Source organism: Hetaerina americana, unplaced genomic scaffold, assembly GCF_022747635.1.
Source record: "Hetaerina americana unplaced genomic scaffold, ioHetAmer1.1.p SCAF_16, whole genome shotgun sequence".
NCBI lineage: Eukaryota > Metazoa > Arthropoda > Insecta > Odonata > Calopterygidae > Hetaerina > Hetaerina americana.
The window spans coordinates 13,115,667-13,128,909 of NW_027286719.1; the positions used below are offsets into that span (position 1 = coordinate 13,115,667).

General features: G+C 38.6%; 1 protein-coding gene across 1 annotated transcript in view; it reads left to right on the plus strand.

Annotated features, from left to right (window-relative positions):
• Positions 1–13,243, plus strand: part of LOC139687022 (kinesin-II 95 kDa subunit-like) — an 86,386-nt gene that overhangs the window by 33,267 nt on the left and 39,876 nt on the right. Inside the window, exon 8 of the mRNA XM_071584119.1 lies at positions 3,942–4,074. Within this exon, the coding sequence (XP_071440220.1) occupies positions 3,942–4,074 (133 nt within the window). The remainder of the gene's footprint in view (positions 1–3,941; positions 4,075–13,243) is intronic.

Below are 13,243 nucleotides of genomic sequence, written 5' to 3' on the forward strand. Positions count from 1 at the left end.
ATGAGCCATCATGGTGCAGAAAGCCCTTGCTGCTCCTCTTAAGTTTGAGTCATTTTCACCTGATGCTCTCCCCTAGGTGTTTCATAACTCCCACTCCGTGTTGACTGTCTAACCTTTGGGTAGGTATTTGTGATGCACAACCTTCTTGGCATAAAAAAACAGTCTACATCGCCTCGTCATTTGAGTGAACTCGCCGAACTTTTATGGAGCAGGGGATGTTTCATCAATCCATTGTTAAGATTGCACTTTTGTTTCGATGTAATATCCATAAACCCATGACTCATCACCTGTTATGATCCTGGACAAGAAGGTTTCATCCTCTTCAGCTTGATCAAACACTTCCTAACAGACGTGAATTAGATGCTGTTGCTGGTCTGCTGTCATTGGGCAAGGCACAGATTTGGTGGCGACTCGATGCATCCTCAATTTTTCAGTCAGGGTTTCATAACTTCTTCTGCCCCATATTGAACCAGGCAAACCAGACATGAGGTATGTTTCACAGCATCCTCAGCATAAGCCTTAGTAATCAAATCAAAAGTTTCTGTGAAGGATTTGCAGAGATTCACACTGAATTTCTCAGGACAACGTTGCTCCTTCAAAGAGCTCATTACTTTGGATCCAATTTTTTGCTGCACTCCATGAACATCCCTTCTCATAAATACCCTAACTAATATTTAATTGTTTCCGGCTCAACTTTGTGGAAATTCATTTTAATTAAATGAAGAATACAATGTAACTTTCCACTGTCTTTTATTCACATACAACCAGTTTCAACACTCAAGCGTCATCATCAGGTACAAATTAATCAAGACGAGGTCCATCTATATACCATTCATGATGGAGAGGAGGGGTAGGTGAGAGAGGGGGGAGAAGGAGGGGAAAGAAAATGGCGTTGTGATCAGCGTTGATGGGGAGGGGGGAGAGGGGTGTTAAGCATCAGGAAAGGTGATTGGTTGGTTTACAGTGGGATGGGGGATTGTCGGGTCTATCTGTGAAGGAAAGGGGTACTTCCAGGATTGGGGAGAGGTATTCAAATAATAAATCGTTAACCAAATGACCTGCTTTTAAATTCTTCCTGATTTCGAGCTCTTCCCGACAAAATACAAACTACAAAATTCACTACAATACACTACACTACAAAATACACCACAATACTACAAAAGACAAAATATGTACACAAAATAAAAGTGGCGTTTATAAGTTAACTTGTGGGGACTCTTGTGCTATAAATATAGGTCAAACGGGGAGATCATTAAAAACATGGGCAGAGGAACACAAACGCTGTTTCAGGAACTGTGACCTCGAGCAATCACCTTTTATTTTTATTGAATTTAAAAATGGGTCATTTGGTTAACAATTTATTGTTTGAATACCTCTCCCCAATCCTGGAAGTACCCCTTTCCTTCACAGATAGACCCGACAAACCCCCCACTCCACTGTAAACCAACCAATCACCTTTCCTAAACCTTAACACCCCTCTCCCCCCTCCCCATCAACACCGATCGCAACCCCATTTTCTTTCCCCTCCATCTGCCCCCTCTCTCACCCTCCCCTCCTCTCCCTCATGAATGGTATGTGAATGGACCTCGTCTTGATTAATTTGTGCCTGATGATGACGCTTGAGTGTTGAAACTGGTTGTACGTGAAAAAAAGACAGTGGAAAGTTACATTGTATTCTTCATTTAATTACCCTAACTAATCTTCAAAGTGATTGAAGGTGGTTCTTCGTGAAGTTTCCACCGACTCAACTCCTCCAAGCTGATTAAAATATAGCCAACTGGATGCTCATTATTCAACAAGCGGGGGAACTTTTTGAAGAGACCACGAATGATGCCCATTGAATTTTGTTTTTGAAGAAACACAAACAGAATTAAGGGCACTCTAATTATATGGTAAATCAGATTGATGTAGTTGCAATGCATGCAATGTAATGAAACCTGCAGATATTTTTGGTATCACTCACATTGATAGTCTTCCAGTCTTAGATGACCTGAAGATTAAATACATGGGCCATCATGAAGCAGCACTTCAACTTTAAGGAGAACTGTAGTGTAATTTCAATGGTTGGCATGGTTACTGTGCTACATATTCTTTCACTGCTGTATATTTCATTCGGGTTGTGGTTTCATGAGGCTCAGCAATTGTGACTCCCTAATAAAATGAGAGTAAATGAAGAGAAAATTTAAAAACTGCTAATGTTTGCATTAAAACTTGGTTAACTAAAATAATATTTTGTCTATGAAGTCTTATCTTGAAAAAGTGAATGCATAAAAAAATTCTCGAGTTGGAGTGCCGGGTTAAACTTAAATCCTTTGTTTCCGGAATCCAATTTTATACCAGTGGACTATTTTGGCTTTTGAAGTGAAAGGAATGATAGCAAGGTACTTTGCTCAAGAGCACTCTGTTAAAAGTCAATAATATTAATTGCCCCAGACTCATAAACCCAAATCCCAAACCTTAGTACTCAGGATTGGTTAAGATTTGCTGTAAATGAATGTTTTTGTACTGACTACAACTTCATAGCTGTATTGCTGAGCTCTCATATGATTCAAGCTGGATACAGTTGCAGTATTATCAGTTGTTGCCTTCAAAAAGTGAAATGAATTTACTGAAAGCTGCTCCTCCCAAACTCTGCACCAAAACCTAATTTTTGAAAGCCCTCAGTGGCTTTAAGCTGGCATGAAGAGTGAATGTTATTGTAATCCACAGTTGTCATGGAATATTTGACGTATATGAGAGCTGAATCATGTCAAGGGAAGACCTATGGTACTGCGCTTTTTTTCACAAGGCCTTTCCAAGTGGTTGTGCCCATGTTTGTGGCTTCTGTATCTCCTAATGTTTGCAGTTTTCATGGTAATATAATGCCAGAACTGTTTGTGGTTCTTGTTCAGCAGTCATATACTAGCAAATGACTCACGGGTGCAAGCTTGGCAATGGTTCATAAATATTATCTAAAAAAACAGGTGTCTGCATCAATTGGCTTATGTTTTCTTGATGTTAAGAAAATATTTGACTAGAATGGTAGTAATAAAATGTTGAGCTATTTATTCAATTGGTGATGAAATACTGGCATGTTGTTTTGAGTGACTCTCCAGATTACTCCAAAAAATGATTTGAAAATACTGATAGAATTGACCAATAAGACTAAATAACCATGATTTATAAGTAATTGATGGGGGGTCACTTTTAAATACATAAGGAAATCTGCAGTGTACAAATTATTGTTGGCTATGGAGAATTTTATATTGAAGACATACAGTATTTGTGCTATATAGCACTCTAAGATTGTATTCACATTTCTGTACCAGGGTTTTGGGCATCTTATATAGGAGGTGCTTCCATTCTCTCCTCCGACATAGGAAGTTTTTACATTTATTTTCATCTCATTGCATTATAGGGAAAGTGACAATCCCTATATTTGAATTATGACAATTAGACAATGGTGGGAATTCAGTTTTTCTAACACCTTTGGTACCGATTTGTATAAATTGGAGTAAGACCTTACCCCATAAATAAAATATCCCATAACAAATGAAGCATGTTGATTTACTTGGTCATCATGGAATCAGTTATATGGTGAAGATAAGGTGTGCCATTTAGAGCACTGCTGAGGCAAAAGATGAATTATGACTTTACCATGGAAGTAGCGAGCTTAGTATGAAACTTAAGTTACTGTTCCTATTGACTTCATGTATTGTGTTCTTTTTGCACTGCACCACATGAATTTTTTACAAATTCTCCAAAAATTTGGGAGAAGTAGGTTTCAAGGAGATGTATTCTTTGCTGTAGCAAATAGGCTATATTTCTGACTGAATACAGTTAAAATGTGAGCCATTTCATGGGGAAAAGATCTAGGTATGAATTAATGTAGTGAGTTACTTTTTTTGAGAGAAATTAGAGCATATTGGTGTTAATGAAATACTGAATTTTAAATTATTCAGGGTGATAGATTGAAAGAAGCAGCAAAAATAAACCTATCATTATCTGCATTGGGAAATGTTATATCAGCCCTGTCCACTGGAAAGAGTCAACATGTGCCGTATCGGGATTCAAAACTCACCCGACTGTTGCAAGGTAATTATAATTTTCTTAATTGTCATCTTATTACTCGAGATACATGAAATTAATAACTTTCAAAGTCATGAAACATTAGAAATTCATGAAATGGAAGGAAATATATGGGTGTTTAACAAATCCTTTCGAAAAAATATAAAAGCAAATTAATTTGGGTATAATTTTTTTATCATTACACTTAATACCCTTTCACCTGAATACACTTCCCAGCATTTCTCTAACTTTTCAAGCCATCTTTAAAGAAAGATTATGTAAGACATCTGCACCTCAAATCAGGCATCTGTGTTAGTGACAACCTCATTGTGAATGGTCTTCTGCCAAGCTATTTCTTCAAGTTTGTAAATGAAAATAAGTCACTCGGGGCTAAATCTGGTGAATATGGAGGATGTTGCAATAATTTATACTTTAATTTCGCAATTACCACCATCGCAATTGCACCCATGCATTGTCTTGATGAAAGGGAATTTTTTTGCTTTGCCAAATAAGGACTTTATTCTTTATTTCCTCACTCGAGTGGAGTAATAACAATGCATAATACTCTCCATTTATTGCTTGTGCTTTTTGTAAGTAATCGTTACAGGCGATTCCAAATTCATTCCAGAATTCCATGGCCATCACCTTGTCAGCCAATTTCACAGTCTTTGCTTTCTTCAGAGCAGAGTGGGTTTTTTAATAACCACCTTAAGAAACCCATTGTTTTGACTGTTCTTTCATCTCTGGAGTGTAGCAGTGTATCTATGTTTTATCCACATGTACCGATATAGAAAATTCTAATAAATGCTGCTGAAAAGTACCAAACCAGCCTCCAAATTGACCACGCAATTGTGTTGATTCTCCACCGGAGCAAATGCAACACCCATTTAGATAGGATATTTATACACCCAATTTTTTGAGCAAAATTGAAAACACTGCCCCGTGTCATATGCCTGTGGCCTCAACTATATCGTGAACTTAAGACCCTTCAATCAGACCAAACCATATCATGAACTTTGCCAATCATTTTGGATGAAGACACTTCCACTAGACATCCTGAGCGATATTCATCATTTGTGGATGCACTGCCATGTTTAAACTCATTTACCCATTGTTATTGTTAACATATGTAAACACAGGAGTAGATGTGCCGTGAACTTCATTCAAGTCAGCTTTGATCTCTTTCGGTAAATAGCCCCTTATATGTACGTGTTTAATCATCACATGAAACTCAATTTTTTCCATTTTTCTAAATGAACAAGTTAATTGCTTCAATAGACTATGAAAATGAAACCATGAGATGTATCTAGTCGAAAATTTAACAGCAGCCTAGTGAGAAACAAGACTAATGAAAAGTATACCTTTTCCAATCGTATGAGCACCATCTCTTGGAAGTTCTAAGGATTTATTGAACAACCCATGTTCTACCACTCTAAACATGATCGCTGTTGATTGGCACAAGACAGGTAATGCCGTTTTTAATAATCAACTCAACATTACAACTTTAAAATAAACATTTAAACAGGGCTGAAATTACATACGATGTAGTTCGATTCCTCTTTCCTGACTTGTAGATTTTATCAATTTCTGCCACACCTTTGCAAACAAAGGAGCTCATGCCAATAACGCGAATACCACTGGGAGTCTCTCTTAGTGTCAACTTTTTCTTTTCCGTTGATAGTAAATCTCTGAAACCAAAATCACACTAATATGAGAAGCTATACACCAAATATGGAATATGCAAATATATCTTTGAATACCTTAATTCCAATGGAGCATCAAAAGCAAATTTACCTTATATTTTCTTGATATATTTCCATATAAGAAGCACTAATTAGATATTGCCGATTAGAAGACCGGGCAATCTGATTATAAAGATGTTCAAAAGTGTTGGGTATGATGCCTCTTTTTTCATGGTTTTTTCTCAATCCTGAAAAATAATACAATTCTTTAATAAAATAAAATCAGAAAAAGAAGTATTACCATCATGCTCAGTAATTTTTTGTTCAGTGATAGCCCCAAGGGTCCTATGCCCTTGGATCTGGTCCTTGCTGAAGCTACAGTAAACTCTTGCTAATCTTGACTATATGGAGCCGAGTTTTGTCTCGATTATGCAAAATCTGGATTATCTCAGGTTTGGACATTTGCAACCTCATGGAAAATTTTCCTCCTCTAATCTTTGTGTACTCTGGATCTCTGAAGACCTCTAGCAACGCCATGTGATGATGAGCCCCAAAGTGTAAAATAATGACATATAAAAATGAAATAAACTTACTTGAGTAGATATATTGCTGATTTACACCAAAAAATAATGTCAGTGGTTGTTGCTGAGTATTTTTTTGAAAAAAGCAGCAGTAATGAGGGCTTAATTGAGTCATCTCATTTAACAAATCTATATCCATTATTAATATAACTAATCAATCAAGTTTTTACTAAAATAAATAAGCTTATTTCAGAAGTAGTAGTAGTAGTTTTGAGGGGAGGCGACCGACAGCTAAGGTCATTTGCGCCATAGGGGATGGATAGGAAAGGATGAAGGGTGGAGAGAAACCCGGCGTCGGCATTAGCCTACTCTTTACGAAAGGCGCCAAGGGGTCCGCAGTTTAACGTCCCATCCGACGGACGGCGTACTCACTCAAAGTGCCCTCCACAAAGCACCTCAAGTAGGGATCGAGATACCTCTGAAAAATATTCAACACCGCCGGGATTTGAACCCGCGCCCTCATGGTGGGAAGCCAGTACGTTAGCCCCCGCACCATCTCGATCCCCTTATTTCAGAAATATGGCTCATTTTCTTTAGTAATTTCCAGTGATAATGGTGTAATATATGGTCTCCGTTGTTCCTCAGCATGCTTCAAACTTACCATACACTCGTATTACTGGTTGTTGATAAAATATTTCAGAATATTACAGCTGATGTTGCTTGGTATTGCAATACAATTTAGTTAGAGACATTATGAGGGCAAAAAAGAAACTTTACATTTTCACGATAACAACCAACCAACCAACCCAAAAAGCAAATAATGTTCACTGGACAAGCATGCCTGCACCACTATCAACAGTCCTGACCTTGCACCTAGCAACTATTTCCTTTTCTAGCACCTGAAAGTGTCTCAGTGAAAAATGATTTCAAGATGACAAGGAATTCAAGACCACCATTGCTAAACAGTTCCATTCCCAGGAAGCTAACTTTAATGCTAAGGGATTTCATAAGCTGATTCATTGTTACAAAAAGAGCTTAGAAATGAACGGAGACTATATACTAAAGTAAAGTTGAAAAGTAGGAAACAAAGTTATTAAAAACTTTTTCTAATGAATATATTATTTATAATGAAATGATATTCATCTAAGAAATAACCCTTATATTTTAAATACATCTGTTGCATCTGCAAAACATGTAGCAATAGATGAACATATGCATTTTTTAAAGAAGCAACACTTACAGTAATCATTTGCCCTACTCTCTATCCTTTTGTTTATGATCCTGAGAACCACTTTAGCTGCATGGGATATCAAACGTATTGTCCTGTAGTCCTCACATGATGTAGCCTTCACCTTTTTCGGAATAGGAACTAAAACTGATCTCACAAAGTCTTCCGGCCAGATTCCCTCCTCATAAATACTACGGATCAGCCCATATAGCCTCTTCATCCCACATTTGCCTAATCATTTCAATAGTTCTGCTGGAATGTTATCCTCCCCACGGCCTTATTTAGTTTCATCTCCCTTAATGCCCTTTATATCTCATCATCAAGTATGCCTGGACCTAAGCTGTCTTACTCTACGTCATGTTCTTTTTCTGTGCCTAACTTCGCAGGTCTAAGTTATTTACCATACAGTTTTTCTATATATTACTTCAATCTCTCTTCGATCTTTCCTGTGTCAACTATTATCTTACCTGCCTTATCTCTAACTGTTAGCAAGGATCTCCCTTTCTTACTTCCAGATAAAGATTTAACTTTGCTGTAAAATGCACCGATTTCACCCTTCCTCTGAAGACTTTCCATACCCTCGCACTGCGTGTTCCACCACGCTTCATTTGCTTTATTTGTTGCCCGCCTGAATTTATTGTTTAATTCTTTGTACTTCATTTAGCCTAACTCTGTATTTACGACACCATTCATTGAAAATCTGAGCTACTTCAGCTGTTCTTTCGGTCAAACTGTCTACTGAGGAGGCTGACACAATGATATTTATATCATCAGCATACAGTATTGGGTCTATTCCCTCAATGAGCATAAGCTTGTCTGGGAGATCATTGATATAGATTAAAAATAAAATAGGACCAAGTACAGAACCCTGGGGAACACCCAGTGTTACTTCTCTACCAGGGGAAACAAATTTGGAGCCATTTCTTGAGAGCTCAACATACTGATGCCGTTCACTTAGATAAGATTCAATCCATTTGTAGGGTGTGCCTCTTATACCAGAGCATTTCAGTTTATACAGGAGTAACTGATGATTGACGAAGTCAAAAGCTTTAGTGAAATCAAAAAATAATTCTAAAGTTTCAATTCTATTATCCAATCCTAAAATTATTTGATTCACCATGTGATATGTGGCTGTTTTAGTGGACCTTGTTTTTCTAAATCCATGTTGAGATGTTGATAATAGGTTAGATACCAGACGATGATAAAAAACTATTTCAAATATTTTCCCCAGCTGGTTCAACAGGGATATTGGTCTATAAGAATTCATTGCCATTTTGCAACCTTTCCCTTTGTATATTGGCATGATTTTTGCTGATTTAAGAGGGCTTCAGAAAATTCCAGTTTTTAGGGATTCATTAATTAAGAACAGCAGCTGATCCTTAATAGAATTAAACGACCTTTTTATGACTATCCCTTGGATGTCATCTAATCCAGGACTAAATTTGTTAGGGAATTTATTGATTATGTTGGTAAGTTCCATGGCCGAAAATGGGAATATATATAATGACTTACATGAGTTAGGAATATGAGAATAATTAGCTGAATTGACTGAAACTGTGGGATTTTGATGGGATAGGTAAAAGTCATTCAGAATGGAGGCCATTTTAGACTAATCTGGTATGGTATTACCAGCGGAGTCCTGCAGTTGAAGATCTTGTACATTATGTGGACCCTTGGATTTGTTAATAATTTTCCAAATCTCTCTAGATTTATTGTCTGCATTGGTAAGTCTATGGTTGTTGAAAGATTTTTTAGTACACTGTAAGGTTTGGCGATAACTTTTCTTGAGTACCAAGTAATCCTGGCGATCAGCTGGATTTGATTTACTTTTGTAATACACAGCGGCATCTTTCATTTTCTTCTAAAGCCAGCGAATTTCATCAGAGACCCACTGACTTTTGTAGTTAACAGATGAGCTTTTGTTTTTTGCATGCTTCAGGACACGGGGAAAGCAGATTTCAAAGTAATGTAGATAGGTGGAATAGAAATATTCAAAGCTTAGGTCAAAGGACTTCAAGGAGAACAAATCGGACCACTCATGGGAGTCTAATAAGTCACAAAAGGCGATCATATTCTGATCAGAGAAATACCTTTTGTAGTATTTTGTACTTTCTTTGAATGTAGACACGGCAATTGTAGAAAGAAGTTGGTAGTAATCTGATAGGTGGGCATTAATGGTATTTGTTAGTACAAGTTCAAGGTCAATATTAGTTAATACATTATCTAAAACTGTTTGCGAACTAGCACTCACTCTAGTAGGTTCACTGTTGGTAGCATTGATGTTGAATGACGTTAGTAAATCCATGAATTCCTTTTCAGCTATAGAATCGGCCATAAAATTACAATTGCAGTCACCTGTAATTATTATGCAAGATTTATGGATTGACCTATGGATTATTTCCAAGAGTTTCGTTAGTTTGGTCAGGAAAAAGCAAAAGTCACTCTACCACAAACGATAAATAGACAGCACATAAAAAACAGTAGTATCCATTTTGAAGCAGGCAACACAGCATTCAAATGATTGTTCTTCATCGAGCAATTCGTATGGGAAACTAATGGGAATATGGGGAAAACATTCAGACGGTAGAATTAAAACACCACCATTTTTGTGACCTGTTCGGCAAAAGGCACTAGCAATTACATACCCAGGCACTTGAAGAGAGTCAAGTTCACTCGCATTTAACCAATGTTCATTGATACAGATGACATGGGGTTGGTACTCGTTTACTAGAACCTCGAGGTCCAGTAAATTATTACGTGTGCACTGAATGTTTATGTGCAAGAACTTCGAATAACGGGTTATCCTTCCGGTGTTGGTTGCAGGCGTGGCTTCAAAAAAGAAAAATTACCCACAAACACATTTTTAGGCCAGAAGGTGGGATTACTGAGGGTTTTGCAAAAATCTTGGCGCATGGATTCCCGAAACTATGTATAATTTCCACGCATTACCTTAAGTTGTTCGATCTCCAAGTCCGTTGAAGTATCAATCTCCGGGATTTCATCTTTTACATAGTTTCCCAACTTGGTCACTGTTGTATCGGAGGTGAAGTTCCACACATGGAGATGAGAAAGATGAGGAATCCCCGAAAGAGAGCATTCTTTTGTAAATGTTCTGATGATCGGCGATTTACGGTGCCTACGTTTGTATCTCCCATCGTCCCTCTGCAGAAAGTTTTTCTACACCACTTTTATCACATTTCTTGTCAGCAATACGAGGTAGCGTGGTAGTGATTGAGGGAGTAACACAAACACTTTTCGAGATTGGCACCTGTCGCCCTATCAAGTCACTGCTAAATTTAGTCTGATTGGAGGTCGATTTATCTGAAGCAAAGTCTTTGTTCTGGGTTGACTTTTACAGTTTTAGCAAATGATACACCCTTACATAGGTTAGCAGCCTTTTTCGTTGCGAGAGAGTCTTTTGAAATGATCATTTCCTGTTTCAGCACGTCGATATCGGACGCCATGTTAGATAGTGCAAGCTTATTAGCACGACAGGAAAAACATTTCCAAAAAATATCTCTGCATTCAAATACGGCTTTCAAAAAGAGATCATTCAGATTAGTGCATTTCGAATGAAAAAAGTGTGAACATAATTCGCAATTAATTACTGTATCTGTAGAATTAAGGGAAATATTGCAGGAGCTACACTGGCTTGCAAAGTAAGCGGCCGCCATCTTGGATGCAATGGAAGGTTCCTGGCTCTAATATGTGAAAGTTTATATTTATTAAATGAAGGACACAATGTAACTCTCCACCGTTCTTAGAAATAGCAGTGGGGAAAAACAGACACATTGTGTAATACATTTAATTAGGGGAGGAGTGTTTGTTTACAATGGTTCGACCTTGACACAATGTGTGTTTTTTTTCTGCCACTATTTCTAATAACGCTGGAGTGTTACATTGTGTAAAGTTACAAGTGTGAAGTTTATTTTTTGCCCTCATAATGAAGGTATTCCACAAAGTTAAACCTGAAACTGATATGTTTAGTAAGAGACAATTTAAATCAATTAGAGTAAGACTATTAGATTAAAGGCGACGGTGGCCGGCCCTTTGTGCCCGGTGGCGACCCCTTCCTCTCGGCCAGAGGAGTGGAAGGTGGCGACCAAGAGGCGCGGAGCAGTGGTGAGGTTGATTCTGGGAGAGGGGTTGGTGGTAGCCCTGTCAGCTACGGCTTCGTGGTGCTGTCCAAGGACAGCATCAAGACGCCTGCTTGCGCGGCCAAGAGCGCACCCCGATCCTCGATGTCTTCCATCCCTAGGGGTAGTCGTGCTGGGAGGGGGGGAATCTTATGGCTAGGGAGTTCCAATATCCGGCGGTTGGTGGCCCCGTTGCGGGAGAGGTCGGATAGGGACGTGGCGAACCAGAGGGTTACCTCCTACTGTATGCCAGGGGGGTTAATTCCTAACGCCACGGCTGCAGTAAGGGCGGCGGTCCGGGGCACGAACTGCTCCATGCTGCGGTTGGTAGCCCATGTCGGCACCAACGATGCTTCCAGGTACGGGTCCGAAAGGATTTTGGGTGCCTTTAGGGACCTAAAATCCGAAGTGGATCGTGTGCGGGAGGCATCTGGTGTGGACTTATGGTTGTCCATATGCAGCATTGTCCCGCGGACTGACTGCGGTGCTTACATTTGGAGTCGTATTGAGTCCCTAAACGGAAGGGGAAATTCTGTCAGGACATAGGGGCCGAGTTTGTGGACTTGAGACTGGTGCTCGGGTCTTGTTGCACTCCCTTGAACCGTTCTGGGGTCCACTACACCCCCGAGGCATCAGTTCGGGTGGCTCATAAAATCTTCTAGCACTGTAAATATTATTTAGGCAAATGCGTAGGTTAGGTAGTGGAGTAAATTTAAATTTAAAGATAATTTTCCCTGATAACGATATTATAAAGTGTAGGTCAATTAGTGGGTCTCACAATACTAGGTTGCCTAAAGAGATTTCTCGAAGTACATACAGTGCTAATGAAACAATAGAAAGAATTACTTATCAGAATATAAACCGATGGTGTATTAAGACACCCAAAACACTTAAAAATAGCATCACCAGAAAGCAGACCGCAGCGAACACAAAGAAGGTTCTAGACGAAGAAATAATTTCCGTAGTAGTATTTAACTCATGAAGTTTAAAAAATAAGATACCAGAATTTCACCACCTCATTCATAGTACAGAGTCTGATATCATTATAGGAACTGAAAGTTGGCTAACAGATGATATCGCAGACAGGGAAATATTTCCCAAGTCCTTCACAGTTTATAGAAATGACAGACAGAATAGAGCCGGAGGAGGAGTGTTTATCGCAGTTAAAAACTCGAGCGTCTGTAGGGCTGAGTTATTTCCTGATAGCTGTATAGAAGGTGTTTGGTGCTCAGTAAAAATACCCAGTGCGAAAAGAATATATGTCTGTGCGTATTATAGACCACCCCATGCTGGCGTTAACTCAATACTAGATCTAGAAAGGCAGATAAAAAGCTTTGCATCCCACAACAATGAGCATAGACTAATAATCAGTGTCGATTTTAATGTTACGGTAAACATTAGCCGTAGCCGTAACCGTAGCCTTAACTATATCGTGAACTATGTCAATCATTTTGGATGAAGACACTTCCACTGGAGGTCCCGAGTGAGGTGGGAAATCCTAATTTTATGGGGAGGAATGATCACAAACGCAAGGTAAAATGCTGGGCGCAAAGAACAAAAAAAATTTTATTTCTTTACAAAACAAGAACATATTGGAACAGTTACCTGCAAAACTATTCAAACCCTTTT